Source organism: Hyperolius riggenbachi, chromosome 8 (assembly GCF_040937935.1).
Source record: "Hyperolius riggenbachi isolate aHypRig1 chromosome 8, aHypRig1.pri, whole genome shotgun sequence".
NCBI lineage: Eukaryota > Metazoa > Chordata > Amphibia > Anura > Hyperoliidae > Hyperolius > Hyperolius riggenbachi.
This window is the reverse complement of record NC_090653.1, coordinates 78496516-78521067: the sequence shown is the minus strand read 5'-3', so window position 1 is coordinate 78521067 and position 24552 is coordinate 78496516. Positions and strand designations below refer to the sequence as shown.

The 24552-nt window shown below is 47.7% G+C and overlaps 1 protein-coding gene across 1 annotated transcript in view; it reads right to left on the bottom strand.

Annotated features, from left to right (window-relative positions):
* Positions 1 to 24552, bottom strand: part of LOC137528217 (cytochrome P450 2A6-like) — an 87349-nt gene that overhangs the window by 12847 nt on the left and 49950 nt on the right. Inside the window, exons 5-7 of the mRNA XM_068249489.1 lie at positions 19757 to 19933; positions 15183 to 15327; positions 528 to 715 (exon numbers count right to left, since the gene is read on the bottom strand). Coding sequence (XP_068105590.1) covers positions 528 to 715; positions 15183 to 15327; positions 19757 to 19933 — 510 coding nt within the window. The remainder of the gene's footprint in view (positions 1 to 527; positions 716 to 15182; positions 15328 to 19756; positions 19934 to 24552) is intronic.

Genomic DNA, 24552 nt, shown 5'->3' with positions numbered 1-24552 from the left:
ATATTACCGTTGTTGAGTTTGCTTGGGGGCCAAGCTAGCAAAAATAAACAGATTGCTGTTTGGTACACTATGTCTGTGACATTTTTTCAAATAAAACATTTCCATTGGAAATAGCCCATATACCTGTATGCTGTGTGCAGCTAGCAGTGGCAGATGTCAGTCAATGCCTGTTACTGCTGCTGCCCCCTGCATGTGGCACCGCTGCTATGGCCTTTGGGTCACATGGAATTAACAACTGTAGAGACCTTTGGGGGGTGCCAGAAATGGCTTGGCAGGCCACATTTGGCCCCCGAGCCAGACTTTGGGCAAGCGTGTCCTAAGAGGTAATTTTTCATATTTTGTTTAAACTTACTTTTCAGCACTCTACAATTGAGAAAGCACCAAACAGTAGGTGAAAAAGTACTCTAAAAATATTCTGAGTATTTTCTTGCTTGCTGGTGGCTTAAAAGACATTTTATGTATAAGATGTGAAAATAGCACCCAGGGGAAAACTTAAGAAAAAAGGTGAATTAAGAGCTTCACTTTACCTTTCTTAGGTGGTAACCATTCAACGTGACATCTCTGGAGGTAGCTCTGGCCAGACCCATGGGAAAGACATCAGCGAACCTCTGAATCTCATGAACAAGGGCATTCATGTAGGGCATTTCATTCCTGTCCTCTGCTTTAGGTTCGCGGCTCGGACCGATCACATGGTCAATCTCTTCATGAAGTTTAGCTGTTGGCCATTCAGAGAGAAGAGTCACATGTTTTTTTTTTACTTATATAAAGGGCTGATTTCCTAAGTTTGAAGATCAGTGAAAAACACAGAGAGTCTGAAGTGTTTTTTTTCTCTCTTTTTATGAAGCAGTCATCTTCAGCATTGAAGGATACCCGAAGTGACATGATGAGATAGGCATGTGTATGCACAGTGCCTAGCACACAAATACCTATGCTGTGTTCCTTTTTTTCCTCTCTGCCTGAAAGAGTTAAACATCAGGTATGTAAGTGGCGGTTCCTGTCTGAGTCAGGACGGGGTCAGACTACAGTGTGACCCTCACTTTTAAGAAATTACAACTGTAAAACACTTTCCTTGCAGAAAATGGCTTCTGAGAGCAAGAAAGAGATAAAAAGGGGAATTTCTTATCAGTGAGGGTCACACTGTAGTCACTTCCTGTCTGAGCCAGGACTGAGTCAGCGACTTACATACCTGATATTCAACTCTTTCAGGAAGAGAAAGAAAAAAAGGAACACAGCATAGTTATTTGTGTGCTAGGCACTGTACATACCCATGTCTATCTCATCATGTCACATGTCACTTCGGGTATCCTTTAAGATACAAGCTGATTCACTGCATTCCCGTGGCAAAGCAAAGTATTTATCCCCCTGAAATACTGGGGCAAAATTCCATGACTTTTGAAGATTTTGATGCCCGGAAGAGGCAGAGCTGTGCACAGTAGCTTTGCCTCTTATCCAGTCAATCTCCGCTGATCTCCGCCTCTCCCCGCCCCTCTCAGTGAAAGAAGACCTTCTCCCAACTTTTTGAGATGAGAAAGAGGGACACTTTAAGACACACCCCTGTCACAGCTCTAACCACGCCCCCAGCACACTCCTAGCCACACATATCACTAAAATTAATAAGCAAAATATGTAATTTTAGAATTCAAACCCCACTGGTGCCTTCTATAATCCGTTGTTTTTCTTTATCTTAACATTTAAAAATAAGAAATTAATCAATTTAAAGGATGGGAGTAAAGTTTAGAGTGAATTAAACACATTTTTAAATAGAAAAATACAAATATTCACATAGATCTTTACATAGTTACATAGGTATTTGGGTTGAATCAAGACATAAGTCCATCGAGTTCAACCAGAGAATAAGGTATGACACCAGCCTGCTCCCTCACATTTCCCTGTTGATCGAGAGAAAGGCGAAAAACCCTTACAAGGCATGGTCCAATTAGCCCCAAAAGGGAAAAAAATCCTTCCCGAGTCCAGATGGCAATCAGATAAAATCCCTGGATCAACATCACTGGGCATTACCTAGTAATTATAGCCATGGATGTATTTCAAAGCAAGGAAAGAATCTAAACCCCCTTTAAATGCAGGTATAGAGTTTGCCATGACTACTTCCTGTGGCAATGCATTCCATATCTTAATCCCTCTGACTGTAAAGAACCCTTAACTAAATAAATGTCTAAAACGTTTTTCCTCCATGCGCAGATCATGTCCTCTAGTCCTTTGAGAAGGCCTAGGGACAAATAGCTCATCCGCCAGACCGCCAAGCTTTTATATTGCCCTCTGATGTATTTATACATGTTAATTAGATCCCCTCTAAGGCGTCTTTTCTCCAGACTAAATACGGTAAACCCAGTTTATCTAACCTTTCTTGGTAAGTGAGACCTTCCATCCCTTGAATCCATTATGTTGCTCGTCTCTGCACCTGCTCTAAAACGGCATCTTTCCTGTAATGTGGTGCCCAGAACTGAATTCCATATTCCATATGTGGCTGGATGGTGTAATGGTTAAGGGCTCTGCCTCTGACCAGTGATGCTCATCCGAGCTAGGATATCCGAGATACTCGGATATCCTAGCTCTTTTTTCACTATTCGAGCTCGAATACCGAGCTCGAATAGTATTAGCTATTCGGGCTGTGCTATCCCAGCGCACTCGGATAGCAATCAGCTATCCGGAGATATCCTAGCTATCCGAGCTCGGATAGCGTCATCCGCTCGGATAGCATCACGTCAGACGTCACCTCGAGTCCTCACAAGCGAATCAGAGGGCTCCCAGCCCTCTGACTGCAGCCAATCACAGAGGGGGAGCCTGGCCAAGCCCCCCTCTATAAATAGCAGGCGCCATGTTGCCTCACTCGTCCTTGCTTGTGACTTACTGTACTGAGAGACTGCTCCAGTGCTTTTTGTCTGTCCAAGTGCATTTATTGCTCAAAACGCCAAGCGTTTTTACACTCCAACACTTGATATTCACCTGTATTGCTTTGTATTGTAGATAGATTGTATTTTAGGCAGTTTAGTTTGTGTGATTAGGGACTAGGGAGGGAGACTGTCACTGGTGCTGCTGCAGCTGCAGCAGCTAGGCCCTGTGCCTAGGCAAGGCAGCCTGCCCTGCTCTGTGCTCTAGTCTCTAGTAGTTACCTGTGCTCTCACCTGTCCTACTCTACTGTACTACTTCTGTGTTAGATAGATTATTGTACTATTTTGTAGTTAGCAAGGCCCAGATTTACTGCTATACCTGTCCTGTATCTGCTCTCTGTAATCTAGTCACACCTGTTCTATTGTTTAGCTAGATTCTTCTATTGTTTAGTTAGTACTGTAGTGTACTCTAGTCTGTGTATAGGGACCGTCCGTCACCGCGTTACCTAGGGTCTTTGTGTGCGCAGTGCACGTCTGCGCTGTCCGCACCCTCTTGTTAGTGCTACACCCGTCCTAGCTATTGTTTATATTACTTATATTGTGTATTCGCTGAATTGTACTGTACTGTAGTTTGTGTATAGGGACACCGTCAGTCAGCGTCAGCTAGGGTCTTTGTGTGCGCACTGCGCACTCTCTCGTTAGCGCTACACTGATCTCTGCTGTAGAGTACACCTGTCCGTCACCTCACACACCCACCACCACCAGTCCCACCCCATTAAAGTACCCCACTTGTCCCACCCGCCTTTACATACCTAACTTTTTTTTTTTCATTTGTATAATGTTAAAAATATAGGATGTCTGGCACTGGCAGCCGCGGTTTGGGCAGGGGCAGCAAGGGCAGCAAGGGCATCGGCAAGAGAGGAGGTCGTGGCAGCCGCGCCACCACCATGCGCAGTTCTGCGTCTGCACCAGTGGCTATTCCGCCATTAGCCACTGGCCGTGGACGCCTTGGCCGCTCAACAGCAGGGAGTCACGCTGCAGAGACAAAGCAGCAGCGTGTGGCGCAGATGTTCCTCCCACCGCCAGGTCGTAGCCGTCCTATTGAGGAGAAGGACGCAGACTCTGTGGTGGAACTGATGGTGGATGAGCAGGCCACCATTAGCTCTGGAACCGAGTCCTCCACCCCCGCCACCACTCCTGTTCGCAAGAGCAGCAGCAGCCGCCCAGCACTGCCTGGGAAGGAGGAGGAGGAGTGCAGTTCTCCAGCCCCAGCGGGCAACACCAGCATCCTGTCACTCAGCACCTTCTTATCCCCAAGCACAGAGGGGCTATGGAGTGCTGTTGCGGCAGAATTGGAGGAGGAAGAAATGCTGATGGGCACTTTGGGGGATGATGCTTTGGACAGTCAGACAGTGGTGACTGTCCCTCAGCCCATGCATTCAGAAGGGGAGTTTGTGGGTTCATCCCAGCAGGACATGTTTGCAGAGGGGGAGGATGATGATGACAGGGTGAAGGACAGAGACTGGGTGGCAGATCCTGGGGATGTCATCAGCTCTGAGTAGGAGGAGGAGGATGCATCTGCGGGCCTTGCTAGAAGGATCAGCATCACAGGCATAGGCAGGATCAGAAGTGGGCGTGGTATGCAGGCCACACAGGGTGCTGATCCGGAGGCGGAGAGTTCTGCCAGTGCCACCAGCCACACCAAGAACCCCCCCCCCCCCCAACCACCACAGGGAGACCAGCGGCAGCAGCACCTTCCAGCCGAAGGGGCAACTTCACCTCCCCAATTTGGAGTTTTTTCACCCTGCCATATGTGGAGTGCAAGTATGCCACCTGCAACCAGTGCCGCCAGCAGCTCAGCAGAGGGAAGGAGCCCTCTGCGTACGGCACCACCTCTCTGGTGAACCATCTGGCAGGGAAACACTTCCATGAGCATGAGGAGTTCATGAAGTTGAAAGAAGCTAGTAGTGGCAGACCCGCCACCACTGCGAAGCCGTCGGCAGCAGCCACCCGCCCTCCTCCACCTCCTCCAGCGGCACCAGCACGAGTGCGTCAGAAACGCACTGCTCCTCCTCCCTCTGCAACTCCTGCCGCCGACACAGAGGCCTGTTCTGGCAGCCAGTCCTCAGTGGCCTCCTCTGCTCCCTCCAGTGATTCCCGTGCCAGCAAAAGGCGTCGCCAGACCCTGCTCAGCGACACCTTCCAGGGGGTGGTCAGGGTTCTGCCTCCCAGCAGCTGTCGCGTGCGTCATCTGAACGGCTTGCTGGCACGGGCCATGTGCTCCCAACTCCTGCCTTATTCTCTTGTGCAGGAGGGGAGCGACATGCGTGCGCTCCTGATGTGTGCAGCCCCCGATTGGCCAATCCCCAGCCAACATTTTTTTTGCACGCACGGCCATCCCTGCACTTCACCGCTCTGTGATGGCCAATGTCGGGAGGGGGCTGGATCACGCGGTGGGTCAACGGGTCCACGTCACCATGGACTTGTGGAGCAGCCGGTTTGGGACAGGCCGCTATCTGTCCTTCACCGCGCATTGGGTCAGCTTGGTGGAAGGGGGTGAGGAGGGGGGAGCAGCATCGGGCACTGTCAGAGCAGCAGCAGCAGCAACAACGCAGTGGGTAGTGCCACCATGCAGGGTCAGCGGAATTGCAGCAGGTTCCTCTGATCCGCTTCCATCCTCCGGCACACCAGCCCAAACCCCCCGCCTCAGCAGCAGCGTGAAGCCCCGCCACTGCCAAGCGCTGCTGGAATTGGTCAGCCTGGGGAAGACCAAACTGACGGCGAACCATGTCCTGGCCAAACTCCGAAAGCAGGAAAGGAATTGGCTGACCCCCTGAGGCCTCAGAGTCGGAGAGGTGGTGTCCGACAATGGGGCAAACCTGGTTGCTGCAATCAGCAGGGGAGACCTGACCTACATCCCCTGCCTGGCGCACGTCCTGAACCTGGTAGTCCAAAAGTTCCTGCGGACCTACCAGGGGATGGAACGACTCCTTGAGGCGGCAAGGAAGGTTGTGCGTCATTTCCGGCACTCGCCTGCAGCCGTAGTGAGCCTGGAAGAGTTGCAGAAAGAGCTGCACCTGCCACAGCACCAGCTCATGATCGATGTTCCAACTCGCTGGAACTCCACCCTGGCGATGTTGGAGCGTCTGGTTGAACAGAGGCAGGCTGTCAGCCAGTACGTTGCACGAGCAACAGTTGCCGCCATCACTGCAACTGGGCGTGCCGCCACCAACCTCCCGTCCATCATCTCCACGGAGGACTGGGGGCACATGCAGCAGGTGTGCTCAGTGCTGGCACCCTTCCTGCAGGCAACCAACATGGTAAGCAGGGACCATGCAATGGTGTGCGAGTGGGTCCCCATGGTGTGTGTGCTAGGCAGGGCCCTGTATGCACTGCTGGAAGAGGGAGCGGCAGCCTTGGACCAGCAGGAGCTGCAGGCAGCTTCACAGGCCACCTCTGAGGAGGAGGGCTTGGAGTTGGTGGAGGTCCCTGACCTTGCTGCTGATGAGAGGGAGCAGCAGAGCGCAGCTGGACTGGTGCAGGGGTGGAGAGAGGATGAGGTGGAGGAGGCAGAGGAGGAGGACAGCACTGTCGGCTCTGGGGCTGCCGATGATGTGCCAGCAGACGTGGCCAGACTCTTCCCAATGGCAGCGCACATGCTGAGGTGCCTGCGCAAGCACCCAAGGGTCATCCAGATGAAGCAGAGGGAGGACATCTGGATCTGCATGATGCTGGACCCACGTCTGAAGGGGAAGCTCAGCCAGTTCCTGCCTGCAGGAGGAGACCGTGCGCAACAAATGAGGGATTTGCAGCTGTCCCTTGTTGAGCGCTTGGAGGAAGCCTTCCCTCAGCCATCCACCCCCACTGTCCAGCCAGCACAGAGGCAGCAGCAGGTGCCTGCATCCACCAGCAGCAAGTGCACGCGCACCACAGACCTGTCTCTGACCAACGAGCTCTACATGAGTGTAGAGCTGCCAGGGACTAGCGAGGAGGTGCCTGCAGCAGCATCCTTCTCCAGTCACAGACAGCGCTTGACCCACATGGTGGCTGACTACATGGGGTCCTTCAGCGGGCTTGACAGCGTTGCCCCTGTTCATTCCATAGAGTATTGGGTCAAGCACCTGCCGATCTGGAGCGAGCTTGCGCAGTATGCCCTGGAAGTGCTCTCCTGCCCCCCTTCCAGCGTACTGTCAGAGCGTTGCTTCAGTGCAGCCGGTGGAGTCTCACTGAGAAGCGATCTCGTCTGTCTCACAAGTCTGTGGACAGACTGACGTTTCTCAAAATGAACCAGGCTTGGGTGGAAGGCGAATTCCTGGCCCCTGTTGTCGGCGAGAGGAGGACATGAAGTGGCACACACACATTACACCTGCTGCTGCTGTAGTATTTCTTCCTGCTGTCTGTGTCTCCACTGCCAGGGAACACATTAAAAGGTGCTGCTGCCCATACGCCACCAGCTATTTACGCTCATACATAGCTGCATTTCTGAAAAAAAAATGTAATAATTTTGTGTTATTATTTTAGAGGTGCCCGGGTTGAAAACTGTGCTATCCCAATTGTGTATTGGACACAATGTGTGCTTCACGACCGCTGTCTGGAACCTCATGGTGTATATTTACGGCCCTGGTACCACCGCTAGGAACCAGGGCCTGTTATGTCTCGCTGCCTGCCCTCCTGCCTGCTGCCTGCTGCCACTCTGCCACACACTCATCCTCCTTGCGCTGCCTGCTGCTGAATTTCCTCCTGCTGTCTGTATGTTTCCACTGCCAGGGAACACATAAAAAGGTGCTGCTGCCCATGCGCCACCAGCTATTTTCGCTCAAAAATAGCTGCATTTCTGAAAAAAATGCGATAATTTGTGTTATTATTTTAGAGGTGTCCGGGTTGAAAACTGTGCTGTCCCAATTGTGTATTGGACACAATGTGGGCTTCACGACCGCTGTCTGGAACCTCATGGTGTTTATTTACGGCCCTGGTACCACCGCTAGGAACCAGGGCCTATTATGTCTGGCTGCCTGCCCTCCTGCTGCCTGCTGCCAGTCTGCCACACACTCATCCTCCTCATGCTGCCTGCTGCTATATTTCCTCCTGCTGTCTGTGTCTCCACTGCCAGGGAACACATTACAAGGTGCTGCTGCACATGCGCCACCAGCTATTTACACTCAAAAATAGCTGCATTATTTTGAAAAAAAAAATTATTTTAGAGGTGTCCGGGTTGAAAACTGTGCTGTCCCAATTGTGTATTGGACACAATGTGGGCTTCACGACCGCTGTCTGGAACCTCATGGTGTTTATTTACGGCCCAGGTACCACCGCTAGGAACCAGGGCCTATTATGTCTGGCTGCCTGCTGCCAGTCTGCCACACACTCATCCTCCTCACGCTGCCTGCTGTTGTATTTCCTCCTGCTGTCTGTGTCTCCACTGCCAGGGAACACATTACAAGGTGCTGCTGCCCATGCGCCACCAGCTATGTCTTGCTGCCCGCCTGCCTGCTGCCACTGCCACACACTCACCCTCCTCACGCTGCCTGCTGTTGTATTTCCTCCTGCAGTCTGTGTCTCTTCCCAATGGCAGCGCACATGCTGAGGTGCCTGCGCAAGCACCTAAGGGTCATCCAGATGAAGCAGAGGGAGGACATCTGGATCTGCATGATGCTGGACCCACGTCTGAAGGGGAAGCTCAGCCAGTTCCTGCCTGCAGGAGGAGACCGTGCGCAACAAATGAGGGATTTGCAGCTGTCCCTTGTTGAGCGCTTGAAGGAAGCCTTCCCTCAGCCATCCATCCCCACTGTCCAGCCAGCACAGAGGCAGCAGCAGGTGCCTGCATCCACCAGCAGCAAGCGCACGTGCACCACAGACCTGTCTCTGACCAACGAGCTCTACATGAGTGTAGAGCTGCCAGGGACTAGCGAGGAGGTTCCTGCAGCAGCATCCTTCTCCAGTCACAGACAGCGCTTGACCCGCATGGTGGCTGACTACATGGGGTTCTTCAGCGGTCTTGGCAGCCTTGCCCCTGTTCATCCCATGGAGTATTGGGTCAAGCACCTGCCGATCTGGAGCGAGCTTGCGCAGTACGCCCTGGAAGTGCTCTCCTGCCCCCCTTCCAGCGTACTGTCAGAGCGTTGCTTCAGTGCAGCTGGTGGAGTCGTCACTGATAAGCGATCTCGTCTGTCTCACAAGTCTGTGGACAGACTGACGTTTCTCAAAATGAACCAGGCTTGGGTGGAAGGCGAATTCCTGGCCCCTGTTGTCGGCGAGAGGAGGACATGAAGTGGCAAACACACATTACACCTGCTGCTGCTGCTGCTGTAGTATTTCTTCCTGCTGTCTGTGTCTCCACTGCCAGGGAACACATTAAAAGGTGCTGCTGCCAGAGGCGTAGCTAGGGTTTCCAGCGCCCGGGGACAAAGACTATTAATGCGCCCTGTAAGGTCAAAAAAGGGGCGTCGGCATGGTAATGGGTGGGGCCAAATATACATGACCTTAGCAGTGGTGTAAAGGGTCTGGCAGGGAAGTTTGAGCTCTGCCATAGTGTTTTCCCCCAAAATACATGTAATCTGACAGCATTTCACCAAAAATACATGTAATTTGGCAGAGGTTCCTCCAAAATACAGATATTTGACAATGGTTGCCCCAAAATAGACACAATCTGGCAGCAGTGGTTCCCCCAACATACATATAATCTGGCAGCTGTTCCCCAAAATACACTTAATCTGGCAGCAGCGGTTCCCCAAAAATACAGTTAATCTGGCAGCAGTTTCCCCAAAATAGGTGCCCCCAGTATAGGTAACCAGGTCTATAGGTGTCCCCAGTGGTAGTAACCAGGTAAATAAATAAAAAAAAAACACAGGTCACAGCTGGGCGCCCCTAGGGACCCAGCGCCCGGGGGCACTTGTCCTACCCCGCCCACCCCTAGCTACGCCCCTGGCTGCTGCCCATGCGCCACCAGCTATTTATGCTCAAAAATAGCTGCATTTCTGAAAAAAAAATGTAGTAATTTTGTGTTATTATTTTAGAGGTGTCCGGGTTGAAAACTGTGCTGTCCCAATTGTGTATTGGACACAATGTGTGCTTCACGACCGCTGTCTGGAACCTCATGGTGTATATTTATGGCCCTGGTACCACCGCTAGGAACCAGGGCCTATTATGTCTCGCTGCCTGCCCTCCTGCCTGCTGCCTGCTGCCAGTCTGCCACACACTCATCCTCCTCACGCTGCCTGCTGTTGTATTTCCTCCTGCTGTCTGTGTCTCCACTGCCAGGGAACACATTACAAGGTGCTGCTGCCCATGCGCCACCAGCTATTTACGCTCAAAAATAGCTGCATTATTTTGAAAAAAAAATTAATTATTTTAGAGGTGTCCGGGTTGAAAACTGTGCTGTCCCAATTGTGTATTGGACACAATGTGGGCTTCACGACCGCTGTCTGAAACCTCATGGTGTTTATTTACGGCCCTGGTACCACCGCTAGGAACCAGGGCCTATTATGTCTCGCTGCCTGCCCTCCTGCTGCCTGCTGCAAGTCTGCCACACACTCATCCTCCTCACGCTGCCTGCTGCTATATTTCCTCCTGCTGTCTGTGTCTACACTGCCAGGGAACACATTACAAGGTGCTGCTGCCCATGCGCCACTAGCTATTTATGCTGAAAAATAGCTGCATTATTTTGAAAAATGTTTTTTTTAATTATTTTAGAGGTGTCCAGGTTGAAAACTGTGCTGTCCCAATTGTGTATTGGACACAATGTGGGCTTCACGACCGCTGTCTGGAACCTCATGGTGTTTATTTACGGCCCTGGTACCACCGCTAGGAACCAGGGCCTATTATGTCTGGCTTCCTGCCCTCCTGCTGCCTGCTGCCAGTCTGCCACACACTCATCCTTCTCACGCTGCCTGCTGTTGTATTTCCTCCTGCTGTCTGTGTCTCCACAGCCAGGGAACACATTACAAGGTGCTGCTGCCCATGCGCAACCAGCTATGTCTCGCTGCCCGCCTGCCTGCTGCCACTGCCACACACTCATCCTCCTCACGGTGCCTGCTAATGTATTTCCTCCTGCTGTCTGTGTCTCCACTGCCAGGGAACACATTACAAGGTGCTGCTGCCCATGCGCCACCAGCTATTTATGCTCAAAAATAGCTGCATTATTTTGAAAAAAAATGTAGTAATTTTGTGTTATTGTTTTAGAGGTGTCCGGGTTGAAAACTGTGCTGTCCCAATTGTGTATTGGACACAATGTGTGCTTCACGACCGCTGTCTGGAACCTCATGGTGTATATTTATGGCCCTGGTACCACCGCTAGGAACCAGGGCCTATTATGTCTCGCTGCCTGCCCTCCTGCCTGCTGCCTGCTGCCAGTCTGCTACACACTCATCCTCCTCACGCTGCCTGCTGTTGTATTTCCTCCTGCTGTCTGTGTCTCCACTGCCAGGGAACACATTACAAGGTGCTGCTGCCCATGCGCCACTAGCTATTTACGCTGAAAAATAGCTGCATTATTTTGAAAAATGTTTTTTTTAATTATTTTAGAGGTGTCCAGGTTGAAAACTGTGCTGTCCCAATTGTGTATTGGACACAATGTGGGCTTCACGACCGCTGTCTGGAACCTCATGGTGTTTATTTACTGCCCTGGTACCACCGCTAGGAACCAGGGCCTATTATGTCTGGCTTCCTGCCCTCCTGCTGCCTGCTGCCAGTCTGCCACACACTCATCCTTCTCACGCTGCCTGCTGTTGTATTTCCTCCTGCTGTCTGTGTCTCCACTGCCAGGGAACACATTACAAGGTGCTGCTGCCCATGCGCCACCAGCTATTTACGCTCAAAAATAGCTGCATTATTTTGAATTTTTTTTTATTATTTTAGAGGTGTCCGGGTTGAAAACTGTGCTTTCCCAATTGTGTATTGGACACAATGTGGGCTTCACGACCGCTGTCTGGAACCTCATGGTGTTTATTTACGGCCCTGGTACCACCGCTAGGATCCAGGGCCTATTATGTCTGGCTGCCTGCCCTCCTGCTGCCTGCTGCCAGTCTGCCACACACTCATCCTCCTCACGCTGCCTGCTGCTGTATTTCCTCCTACTGTCTGTGTCTCCACAGCCAGGGAACACATTACAAGGTGCTGCTGCCCATGCGCAACCAGCTATGTCTCGCTGCCCGCCTGCCTGCTGCCACTGCCACACACTCATCCTCCTCACGGTGCCTGCTAATGTATTTCCTCCTGCTGTCTGTGTCTCCACTGCCAGGGAACACATTACAAGGTGCTGCTGCCCATGCGCCACCAGCTATTTATGCTCAAAAATAGCTGCATTATTTTGAAAAAAAAAAATTTAAATTATTTTAGAGGTGTCCGGGTTGAAAAATGTGCTGTCCCAATTGTGTATTGGACACAATGTGGGCTTCATGACCGCTGTCTGGAACCTCATGGTGTTTATTTACGGCCCTGGTACCACCACTAGGAAACAGGGCCTATTATGTCTGGCTGCCTGCCTCCTGCTGCCTGCTGCCAGTCTGCCACACACTCATCCTCCTCAGGCTGCGTGCTGTTGTATTTCCTCCTGCTGTCTGTGTCTCCACTGCCAAGGAACACATTACAAGGTGCTGCTGCCCATGCGCCACCAGCTATGTCTCGCTGCCCGCCTGCCTGCTGCCACTGCCACACACTCATCCTCCTCACGCTGCCTGATAATGTATTTCCTCCTGCTGTCTGTGTCTCCACTGCCAGGGAACACATTACAAGGTGCTGCTGCCCATGCGCCACCAGCTATTTACGCTGAAAAAATAGCTGCATTATTTTGAAAAAAAAAAGAATTTAATTATTTTAGAGGTGTCCGCGTTGAAAACTGTGCTGTCCATATTGTGTATTGGACACAATGTGGGCTTCACGACCGCTGTCTGGAACCTCATGATGTTCATTTACGGCCCTGGTACCACCACTAGGAACCAGGGCCTACTATGTCAGCGGTCACATCACACTGCCTGACACACACTACTCCTCCTCCTGTAGCTGCATTGAGCTTCTGCTGTCTGTGTGCTGCTACCACTGCCAGGGAGAACAGAAGAAGAACTATTTTCTGCTGCCACCCACTCTCCTACCAGCTTTTACCACACTACAATAGCTGCAACTACTTCCTCCTCCTGCTGATGTCTGTGTGTTTTACCACCGCCAGGGTACACAGAAAAAGGTGCTGTGGCTTGCAATGTACCACTACCTATTATGCCATCAGCACAAATATAACTATGGTGTTATTAAAATAAAATATTTCCACAAATGAAGTAAAAAAAAATATTACAAAAGAAAGGAAAACCAAGACACATAATATAATGATAGAGAAGAAGAGGAAGAAGAAGAAGAAGAAAGAAGAAGAAGATATAGAAGAAGAAGAAGATATAGAAGAAGACGATATAGAAGAATAAGATATAGAAGAAGAAGATGAAGAAGATATAGAAGAAGAAGATGAAGAAGATATAGAAGAAGAAGATATAGAAGAAGAAGAAGATATAGAAGAAGAAGATGAAGAAGATATAGAAGAAGAAGATGAAGAAGAAGATATAGAAGAAGAAGATATAGAAGAAGAAGAAGATATAGAAGAAGAAGATGTAGAAGAAGAAGATGTAGAAGAAGAAGAAGATATAGAAGAAGAAGATGTAGAAGAAGAAGAAGAAGAAGAAAATATAGAAGAAGAAGAAGAAGAAGAAGAAGAAGAAGAAGATATAGAAGAAGAAGAAGACGAAAAAGAAGAAGATATAGAAGAAGAAGAAGAAGATACAGAAGAAGAAGAAGAAGATATAGAAGAAGAAGAAGATATAGAAGAAGAAAAAGATAATTGAAGAAGATACAAGAAGTAGAAAATGAAGAAGATTTGAGTAGAAGAAGATATAGAAGAAGAAGAAAAGGAAGAAGATATAGGAGAAGAAGAAGAAGATATAGAAGAAGAAGATGAAGACAACGTAAATGAAGACTTCCAACTTACAACCATTTTGGACACACCTTCTCATGCAAACACTTTTCATGAAGTTAATTTACTATTTTTGATACCTTTTTTATAACTACTACATCACCACATAATGACTTGATGTTTTTCTTCATAAAAAAGGTGGTTTCATGCATCATTGACCTCCAATACAAGTTTTAAAAGCTATTTAAGGCCAGCTCGAATATTTTACTCGAATACAGACTCGGATAGTGACGTCGGATATCCGAGGTCGAATCGGATATTCAATTAACTCGAATATCGAACTTCGAGTGAATTCGGATAGTTTACTATCCGAATTCGACCAAACTCGAATAGGATAATGAGGTATCCGATCAACACTGCCTCTGACACAGGAGACCAGGGTTTGAATCTCGGCTCTGCCTGTTCAGTAAGCCGTGCACCTATTCAGTAGGAGACCTTTGGCAAGTCTCCCTAACACTGCTACTGCCTATAGAGCGTGCCCTAGTGGCTGCTGCTCTGGCGCTTTGTGTTCGCCAGGAGAAAAGCGCGATATAAATGTTATTTATCTTGTCTTGTCTTAAACGGGCAATATTATGCTAGCATCTCGAGTTTTTATTTCCCTTTTAATGCATCCCAAAATTTTATCAGCTTTAGCTGCAGCGGCTTGGCATTGAATACGATTAACATCAGTCCTAAAAGAGGGACAAACAAGGAAGACAGAGGGACAAAGGGATTTGGTTCCCTAAGAGGGACTGTCCCTCCAAAAGACAGATGGGAGCTATGCACTTTAGTAATAGTCTCAGTAATTCAGGTTCACGTTTTTCTGTGAGCAGGGTGCACAGATACACATGTAGGGAGCGCTCTGCCAAAGGCTTACAATCTAAAGGGAGGGGCTGGTAACACAATATGAGGGGTCTACCTGGAAATTACCTTGGTGTGATGTCAAGTTGTGGAGAATTGCTGGTTAATTCTGGTAAATTCTATTCAATTGCTTCATCCTTAAAACACTACTCTTTGAACGTGAACTGCGGTAAGCCTTGCTTACATACACAGCCTAATGTAATCAGGATGGCCTACTCAGCTGAGGGAATTAGCATTTCAAGCAGTGGTGGGTAGTTGCTACAAGGCTGATGAATATCAATCCGGATGTAAGGCTTAAGGCCCATACACACGTTGGATTTTTTTAAACGACAGGTCGTTTGGACGTCCTGTCGTTCAGTTGTCCGGACGTCAAATCAGGCATGTGTACAGTCCGTCGTTCAGGTGATAAGACTGGTCTTGAGCAATCTGCCTAGCGACGGGACTGAACGACGGGACGTCCAAACGACCTGTCGTTTAAAAAAATCTAACGTGTGTATGGGCCTTAACAGACACTGTGTTGCATTCTCATGGCATTAACCACATACCTTGAAGTTCAGGATACTTTATTAGATATTGGCAGCCGAATAACTTTGTAATCCCAGTGGTCTCTGTCCCACCTGAGAATAAATCAAAGACTCCAGGAGCCAAGTAATCTAAGGTGAAGGGTGATTCGCCATGACTTTTTTCTTCCTGTGGATGGAAATACAGAAGAGCATCATGTTTTTTTCATGTGATGCTGGTTTTGCAAAGAACACAGCTAGAGATAAAAACGGATATAAAAAAAAATGTTCTAGAAGAGTGTGTTAAAAAGGCGACTCAAGCGAAAACATTAAGCAGTTAAAATCTGACCGAACCAACAGGTTTTGGAGTAGTCCATCTCCTCATGGGGTATTCTCTCATGCATGTCAGCTCACTGCCCATACAATTCTATAGGCCTGTTCACAGTACTGCATTGCAGCTGCTCGCGTTATTCTAACTCGCTGCATGCAGGCTTCGTATTTAAATTTATGTCCCACCTCCATTGCAGTTCACACTCATAACACATAATGCATGACCACTGTGAACCTAGCCTTACAGTGAACCTGAACCAAGTAAAATTACACAAAATAAACACATGATGTAGCTGCAAATGAATATTTCATACTTACCTCACCATCAGTTCCTCTCAGAAGCTCACCATTTTTTTCTTACAACAATTAATTTTAGTTCTGACAAGATTTTGTCCGAACTGAAATATATCAGTTATAACTGATATAGCCACAGAGCCACAGAGGCGCTATTCGTGACCTTGAGACTGTACTGTGTACTCCTGTCTGTTTATTGCCTGAGGAAGCGGGAATATACCCGTGAAACGCGTTGCGGTTCTGTTCATGGAGTATGTGAATAAATTGTCTTTATCTTAAGCGACAGCATCGAGTCTATTTCTGAGTGGCCGGTCCACCGCCGCCACCCGAATATTTTAAACATTTTAGCATATTTTATCCTTTTGGCGCCTCTGTACATCTACTTGTCAAGATATCCACCCTTGGTGGTTGGAAGGGTGACAAACCCTCCTTTCCTTCTTCAGAGAGCGACATCTTAATCCTGAGTGGGGACAGGTCTAATCTCCCCACCTGCCTATATAGTGGTTGCCTAAACGGTAACCCATGTTTGTAAGTGTAATACTTACTCCACACTAATTCTCCCTGATCCAATACATACTACACTATATTGGGCTCTCGGTTTCTCTGTTTTATCTTACATACCTGATATTTAACTCTTTCAGGCAGAGAAATAAAAAAAGGAACACAGCATAGTTATTTGTGTGCTCAGCATTGTACATACCCATGTCTATCTCATTATGTCACATTTCAGTTCGGGTATCCTTTAACCAGTACACTATCCAGCCACGTTATAACAGTGTCAATGTTTGCCTTTGGGTCAGCTCACATGATATGTGTTGTAACTGAAAGCATTTCACAATGTACTGCTATGGAACAAGTGATCAATTAAAATGCATTGTTTTTTCAGTGTGAATAGGACCTTAAGGTAGCCACACACTGGTCGATTTGCCATTAGATCGACCAGCTGACAGATCCCTATCTGATCGAATCTGATCAGAGAGGGATCGTATGGCTGCCTTTACTGCAAACAGATTGTGAATCGGTTTCAGCCTGAAACCGATCACAATCTGTTGAGCTGCTCCTGCCGCCTGTTCCCCCCCCCCGTATACATTATCTAAAGCTGGCTCCGGGTCCTCTTCTCCGCGCTGCACCCCGCACCGCATCCCAGCGTACACTGTGTCACTCCGTGTCCAGGAAGTTCAAATAGAGCGCCCTCTGTTTGAACTTCCTGGTCACTGCAGTGACACAGGAAGTTAATGTACGCCGGGATGGAAGCAAGAGCGGTGCGGTGCAGCGCGGAGAGGATGCCCGGGAGCCAGCGTCAGGTAATGTATACCTGATCGGATCGGCCGCTGCACAGAGGCGCTATACCCAGCTCTTGACCAGACAGTGTACCCTCCAAAAATCGTTTGCCTGAAGAAGCGGGACTGTTACCCGTGAAACGCGTTGCACTTTTGGAGTTATTATTAAATGTTACTTTAAACTGCAAGTAACTTGCCCGTTGTCCGGCCATTTCTTCCAGAAGGGAGGTGAGTCCACCCACTTCGCCCTTTTTAACGATTTTAATTAATTTTACTCTACCTGGCGCCTCTGTTATCCTGCTACAAAATAATTTAATCCACCCTTGGTGGAGGGGTGTATCCCCACTTTTTCCCATCTACAGAGAGCGACTTCTTAGACCTGAGCGGGGTCAGGTTATAATTCTCCCCGCCTGCTCGCCCAGTGGTTGCCTTGGTGGCGACCAACCTTTGTGAGTATAATCACCTTCTTTATCACCAGATACCATTACATTAACATACTACACCATATCGGGCTCTCGGTTTCCCTCTCTTCACATCTGTGTGATGTGGGACTGCAATACACATACACTCTCTGCTCCATCTCAGGCTATTCTCAGTCTTTCTCCACTCCTCCTCTCTCTGGGCTATTGCACACCAAAATCACAATAGTAATTGCTAGCAATTAGTGAGTGCGATTTTCAGAGCGATTTCTGAATGAATCGCTCAAAAAAATGCTACGTGCAGTATACTTGTGATCTTGAAAAATTCACAATGCTGCTGTGGGAACACCCTCATAGGGTAACATTAGCTAAGCGCTTTTTTGAAATCACTGTCGATTTGAAAAACGCTCAGAAGCCCTCTTGGTGTGCACCAGCCTCCTTCATTCACCTTTGTTTCCCTCTTCCCCTAGTGCTGGGTGTCTGTCTTCTTGTCATACAGGAAAGCTAAATAAAAGTGCAATCCTGGTGAAGCAAATTATTATTTAGTATTTATATAGCGCCGCCATCTTCTGCAGATGCATATATCCCTGCATCATATGGGTATCGCTTGTGGTATGTGACACTATGTGGCATATTCCACTGAATTGTCTCAAACTAAGTCTATCTCCCGTTCCTCTCTCGGGGAGTTGTTCTAGCGTTGTCCCCCGTTCAAATTTGCTGCTACCAGAAGCCCTCAGAAACACTCGTGTCCTTGAGTACTTCCAAAGATAGGCAGCTCCGTAATATGCCAGCGCACTTTTGTGCATGGGCAGTATGGAGCCACCTGTATTTGGAAGCACTCGGGGACGTAAGTACTTCTGGACCTTTCAGGAATCCCCCCCTTAAAAATCCTGCGTTTGCCCCTGTGATGGCATTTTTTTGCCATCAGATTTGCATTGGGGCCAATGCAAATTGATAAGCAATCTCTTCAGATCGATTTTGATTTTCCACCCTGGCCGATGGATTGAAATCGATCGAAATCGGCCGCAAATCGATCGAATCGGCAAACGATTTGCAATCGATTGATTGATCGATTTCGATCGATCGGCCGTTAATCGGCTGAGTGTATGGGCCCCTTATGTCAGTATACATTTCCTATGGACTATACATCATATAAAGGTAGTAGTTGAAAGCTTTAGTTGAACTTCTAGAACTAAGTGGATTTGGATTAGCTCTGCCTAACTTTAATATTCACCATGCAAACAACCTAGTATACTGAAGGCTCTCTAGAAAGAGAAAAGCTGGCCATACACTAGGCCGATTCCCGCCAGATCGACAGCAGATTTGATCACTGGGATCGAATCTGCTGTCACATCGTTCCCGCTACACGCTGAATTTTGATCCATTTCGTCCGATCCCGTCGATCACTCCATGCGGTAAATTACCGTCGATCGCCCACGGGTAGGGAGCGCGTCGCTAGCGGCGTTCGAGTGCCCAACGACCGACGCAATAGAGCTCGCATACATTACCTGCTCCGCCGGCGCGACTGCCCACGGTCACCGCTGCTTCGTCTCCGCTCTGGTCTCCGGCATGCTTCACTTCTTCCTGCCCGGCAGGAAGTTTAAACAGTAAAGGGCGCTCTACTGTTTAAACTTCCTGCCGGGCAGGAAGAAGTAAAGCATGCCAGGCCTGGAGACCAGAGCGGAGACGAAGCAGCGGTGACCGGGGGCAGTCGCGCCAGCGGAGCAGGTAATGTATGCGGGTGGGCGGGGAGCGGCGGCGGCGGCACCATCACAACAGATTGTGAACGGTTTCAGGCTGAAATCGGTTCACAATCTGTTTGCAGTAAAGGTAGCCATCCGATCCCTCTCTGATCAGATTCGATCAGATAGGGATCTATCTGCTGGTCGAATCTGATGGCAAATCGACCAGTGTATGCCTACCTAAAGTGTCTTTATTGTTGTCAGTGACCTTGTTGTGAAGATTTCTCCTTACTTCCTTTCCTTTCTGATAAGGTGCAAGTAACAGGAAGTAAGACCAATTGCTCCCAGTCTAACGTTTTTTTATCGGTAGTTGTTCTTTAATGATTATAAATGTTCAAAGCATATATAGAGATGATAAATACCAGCATAGCACCAAAAACAAGCTAATACAGCTTTTGAAGCAGGGCCTTAGTGGGGCCCCTCTGGTCCAGGAGCCCCAGTGTGGTCACAACCTCTGCATCCCCTATTGCTACGCTGCTGTTAGAAACGTTTTTCAGGTACCTGGATAAACTGACAGTTAACCAATGCCTCTGTTCTTACAGTTTTTTCCTGACCTGCTTCATTCGGATGAGGAAACAGTCAATGAAATCTCGAGGGCAGGCTGGATCCAGAGTTTCTTGGTGGGTTCTGATGCTCTCCGTGACTACATTTCTAAATGGGTTAAGGAGTTTCGGAATATTTTGGTGTGGTCCAGGAATATATCTCATTATTGTCGGGAACATGTCAAAGAGCTGCAGGAAAAATATGAAGTTATTACAATAACATTCTCATCTATTAAATTCATGACATATCACAAGAAAAAAGAATATTTTCAACAGGATTACCTCATCCGTAGCCTCCTGAAGCTGCTCATTGTCTTTGGGTCACTCCCTTTCTGTCCTCCTCATATTCAACTGGATCCCTCCATCGAATGACTTCCCAGAAGTTCCCCCAGCAGTGACAAGCGATTCAGAACTGAGCGGGCTCATCCATGAGCGCTTTCCTTTAATGCGCATGTGCAGTCCAACATCAATTATGGCCTCTAGGGGGAACATCCTGGAGGCTATGGAGTGCAGAGGACAGGGAATGGGAGGGGCCCCAAAGACAACTAGCAGCATCATTAGGCTAAGGATGTGTATGATTATTATTATTTAGTATTTTTATAGCGCTGACATCTTCCACAGTGCTGTACAGAGTATAGTTATGTCACTTAACTATCCCTCAGAGGGGTTCACAATCTAATCCCTACCACAGTCATATGTCCATCATAGTCTAGGGTCAATTTTCTTTGGGGGTGAGAATCCAATTTAGTTATTGTCACGTATTTGCCTGTGCCATCTGTGCAATCGCACAAAATCGGACACAAAAAGCATGATTCAGAGTATCCACTTAAAGCGGAACTGTAGATTTAAAATAAACACATTGTTTCACTTACCTGGGGCTTCCCCAAGCCCCCAGCAGCTGTCCTGTCCCGCGCCGCTCCTCAACGAGTCTCCGTTCCCCTGCCCCCGCTCGGTCACGTACCTCGACTTGTAAGTCGATGCCAGCGCGGCTCTGGCCAAGCGTATCCTTTCTTCGCGTTCCCCTCTGCAATAGCGGGGAACGCGAAGAAAGGATACGCGTGGCCAGAGCCGCGCATGCGCAGTGGCCCGGCGGTGAAACCGAAAGTAGCTGGTGGCGGGCGAACGGAGGCTAGTTGAGGAGCGGCGCGGGACAAAACGGCTGCTGGGGGCTTGCGGAAGCCCCAGGAAAGTGAAACAATGGCTACCATTCATAAAGCATTTCCGCATGCGGAAGTGCTGAAAACAGCCCATTTACCGAACACATAGCAAGATCTTCATTCATAAAGGCTCTTTCCGCATGAAAAGCTGACATTACCGAGCAGAGCGATAAATCACCGCCTTGTGCGGTGACTATCATAACAAATGTAACAAATTGTTGAGTTATAAAGATTTACACAAGCGGTAAGGGTACGGTCGGGAAATACCGCTCCCTTGGATGTGGCGATAACAATGTTAAGTTAATGGAGACACAGACCTCCCAGGCAGCTGCAGTAGAGCGGAACACGGAGAAATGTATCAACTCGGCAGCTTCCTGTGTATCTGCAAGCCTACCGCCTGCCTACCGACAGCCTAGTTCGGGGAATCTGCTATCGCAACTGTGAACTTTTTTATGAATGAGCAGCCAGAAGTGTAAAATACCGGCATCTGTGTTTTCCCGCACTGATTTGCACTACCTACCACACTTTTATGAATGATAGCCAATGTGTTTATTAGGAATCTACAGTTCCGCTTTAAGTCTTAGACTGATGATCAAAAGGATTCCTCCGCACACTTTCCATGAAGTAAAAACAGTCCTTTTATTGAATCATAGTAGAAAAATAGTAAAAATAGAACAGCATGCAAGCTGCTGACGCGTTTCTGACCCCACCGGGTCATTAGTCGTAGCTCACTTAAGTCTTAGCCTGTTTTAAAAGCAGTGTTACCTTCAGCCCAGGCCTCTGCTCTGGGGAAATGGTTGTTTGTTTATTGTTTCCTAGAGAGAGAGGCCAATAAACCCTAAAGCAGAACCACCTCATATCCTTTGGGTTTATTTCAAGCGATATTGATAAGGGAAGTGCAGGGGCAAGAAACCAGATCACTGGTCATATATTTCTGGCTGTCAAAAACCACATTCCTTTCAGGGAGAGAAGATAAAATGCCGTATAATTAACCTTGGAATAAAATAATATTCATTTTACTAAATTAATCAGCTGTCCATTGGATGCCAGCTATGTCAAAATTAACAGATGTGCATTGAACTCAATCTCAAGGAGTTTGAGCCAAAAAGCGTCTGCTTGCCATCTTCGGTTACAGCGATATGGCTTGCTCTGAAATGAAATATGACAACTCATATGCGTTTAGTCTCTGAATAAAGTAGAGAATGCCAGGAATACACTTGTATCATTCTCTGCAGGTTCTGATCAACTGATGCTGTGATATGATCATTTCAGGTATTTCATATTTCTTTCTGCCTCTCGTGACTGAGTGGAGCTGGAGCATGTAGCGGACACTGCAGATGCGGACATCTCCCATTACCATCTCCACCCTCCAGCGGAGAATGAGTTAAAACTGCTGGACATAGGCTGTCAGGAGAGTCCCTGCCAGTATCCATATACCATCCAGGATCTGGGCTGTAATCATTGAACTATTACCCACAGAACTTTTATATCTTCTGTTTAGACTTACCATCACAAAGGACAAGGTAATTTGACAAACAACTCTGACACTATACCCAGTTATTTTCATTTTTTATTCCCTTTATTTTTACTGTATCAATCTGTTCATTTTCTGTAGTCATATTATACATTATTTTCCTATAAATTAATGATTAAAAACGTTTGTCTAAGTGTTTGTTCTGAATAGCTTTGCAAAGAGTTTTGGGTTTCCTAAGAACACTTTGCTATAACCACTTTATTGATATTGTTATATTTTGCTATCTCTAGAAAGGTTGTGGAAATAACCCCTTACACCACTAGCTAGAGTTAGATTTGTGTATCGGCACGCTAATGCGGATTGGTGGCAGCAACCCGATCTCTATATGAGATCACAGATGGTACTGATTGTACATACAATTGAAATTGTATTGTGTGTGGACTCACCAACCAATCCAAAAAGTTACTTTACCTACAGTGCTGAATGCCTTCAGGATTCCCTCTGGGTCTGAGGCTGAATGGTAAACTGCAGCAAAGGTAACAAGAATTGGAGGGTGACGTCACACTTATCGTATCAAGCCCTATGTTAGTGTAATGATCGCTGCTGCAGCAGGTGTTGCTGGAAATAGTAGTGCTGCAGCTCAGGCAGTTCTGATATCTTTCCATGCAAGCTGCATAGCTTTGTCTGTCTTTCCCTGCTGTCAGCTTGTGACTGATTATCATTCACCTGTGTGGGAATCTGCATGTCTGCTCCCATTGGATGACCTCAGTATAAAGATCTGCTTCCTGCAGGACTCCTTGGGTTTTCATAGCTTCAGTTTAAGCCTGTCTTGCTGTCGCTTCGGCCCCCGATCGTGTTTCTTGTTCTAAAGATACTTTGCTGGTCTTTGCATCATATATTGGTTCATTGCCAATATATATGCATACCAGCACGTTTATTATTTTCCTTGTATTCGTGTTACGTTGATACATCAGTGTCGCTGATATATACGTACACGAACTGTTTATATCCTGTGTTCAGTTAGTCAGTTTTCCAGCACTTTTTGGTAGTTTGCACGTACCGTGATCACCCGTGCTGAGGTAGTTATCCTGCTCCTGGTCCTGTTCGTGGATTGCGTTCATCTCTGCGAGGAGATAACGAATCCTTCTGAATCCTGTCCTGTTACCGTTTGTGGATTGCGTTCATCTCTGCGAAGAGATAACGAATCCTTCTGAATCCTGTTCTGTTACTGTTTGTGGATTGCGTTCATCTCTGCGAAGAGATAACGAATCCTTCTGAATCCTGTTCTGTTACCGTTTGTGGATTGCGTTCATCTCTGCGAAGAGATAGCGAATCCTTCTGAGTCCTGTTCCCTGTATTACTCCAGTCCTAGTCAGCGTTCCTGCTTATGTCATATATCGGTTCATTGCCGATATATACATATGTTAGTAAGACGTTACAAATAGTTTCATTGATAGCTGTAATTGTAATACGCTAGGAAAACATACTTATTGTATATTTGTCTGTGTTACGTTCATCTATCTTGATCCTGCTATTTCCTGACTATCCTGTCCTGTCTTTGTGAGGCACGCCATCGCCGCAACGCATTGGCTGCCTCATTCCAGTCTGTGTTATTGTGGACGCTTGCTGTCACTAAGTAGTGGCTAGTTAAGCAAGCGTTCATTCTGTTTACCTGTCCTGATCTCCTCAGTTCTGGTTTATGCGCTCAGCACTACTTTGCGCTGAGACATTATAACGAAAGCATTGTTTGTGGCTGTCAGATCTGCACCGGCTCTGTGCGCCACAATCTCCTATTGGAGTCAGTCCTCCCCTCCACTATACTAGGGATAGCCTGTTTCCTTGTGCTAGTGTGTGTACCTCCTCCACGTCAGCTCATGCGTTGCATGCTGACTGTGGAGAATACACCACCAAGCCTTACAGTTAGCAGAGAAGAAACAAATCCTGGCACTGCTGCTCACTGAAAGATTATACTTTGACTGTTTATTGCAAAGCCCGAATATTATCAAATTTCTCTGTCCACATTAAAGTGAAAATTAGGCAAAAATAAACGGATGAGATAAACTATTGTATCTATCCTCCTACTCCTAAAAATTAAATTTAGAAATCCCACAGTTTTATGTTACAGCTTTATGTTATGTTTAAAAACTTCTATACGTCTATCTAATCCTGTCACATGT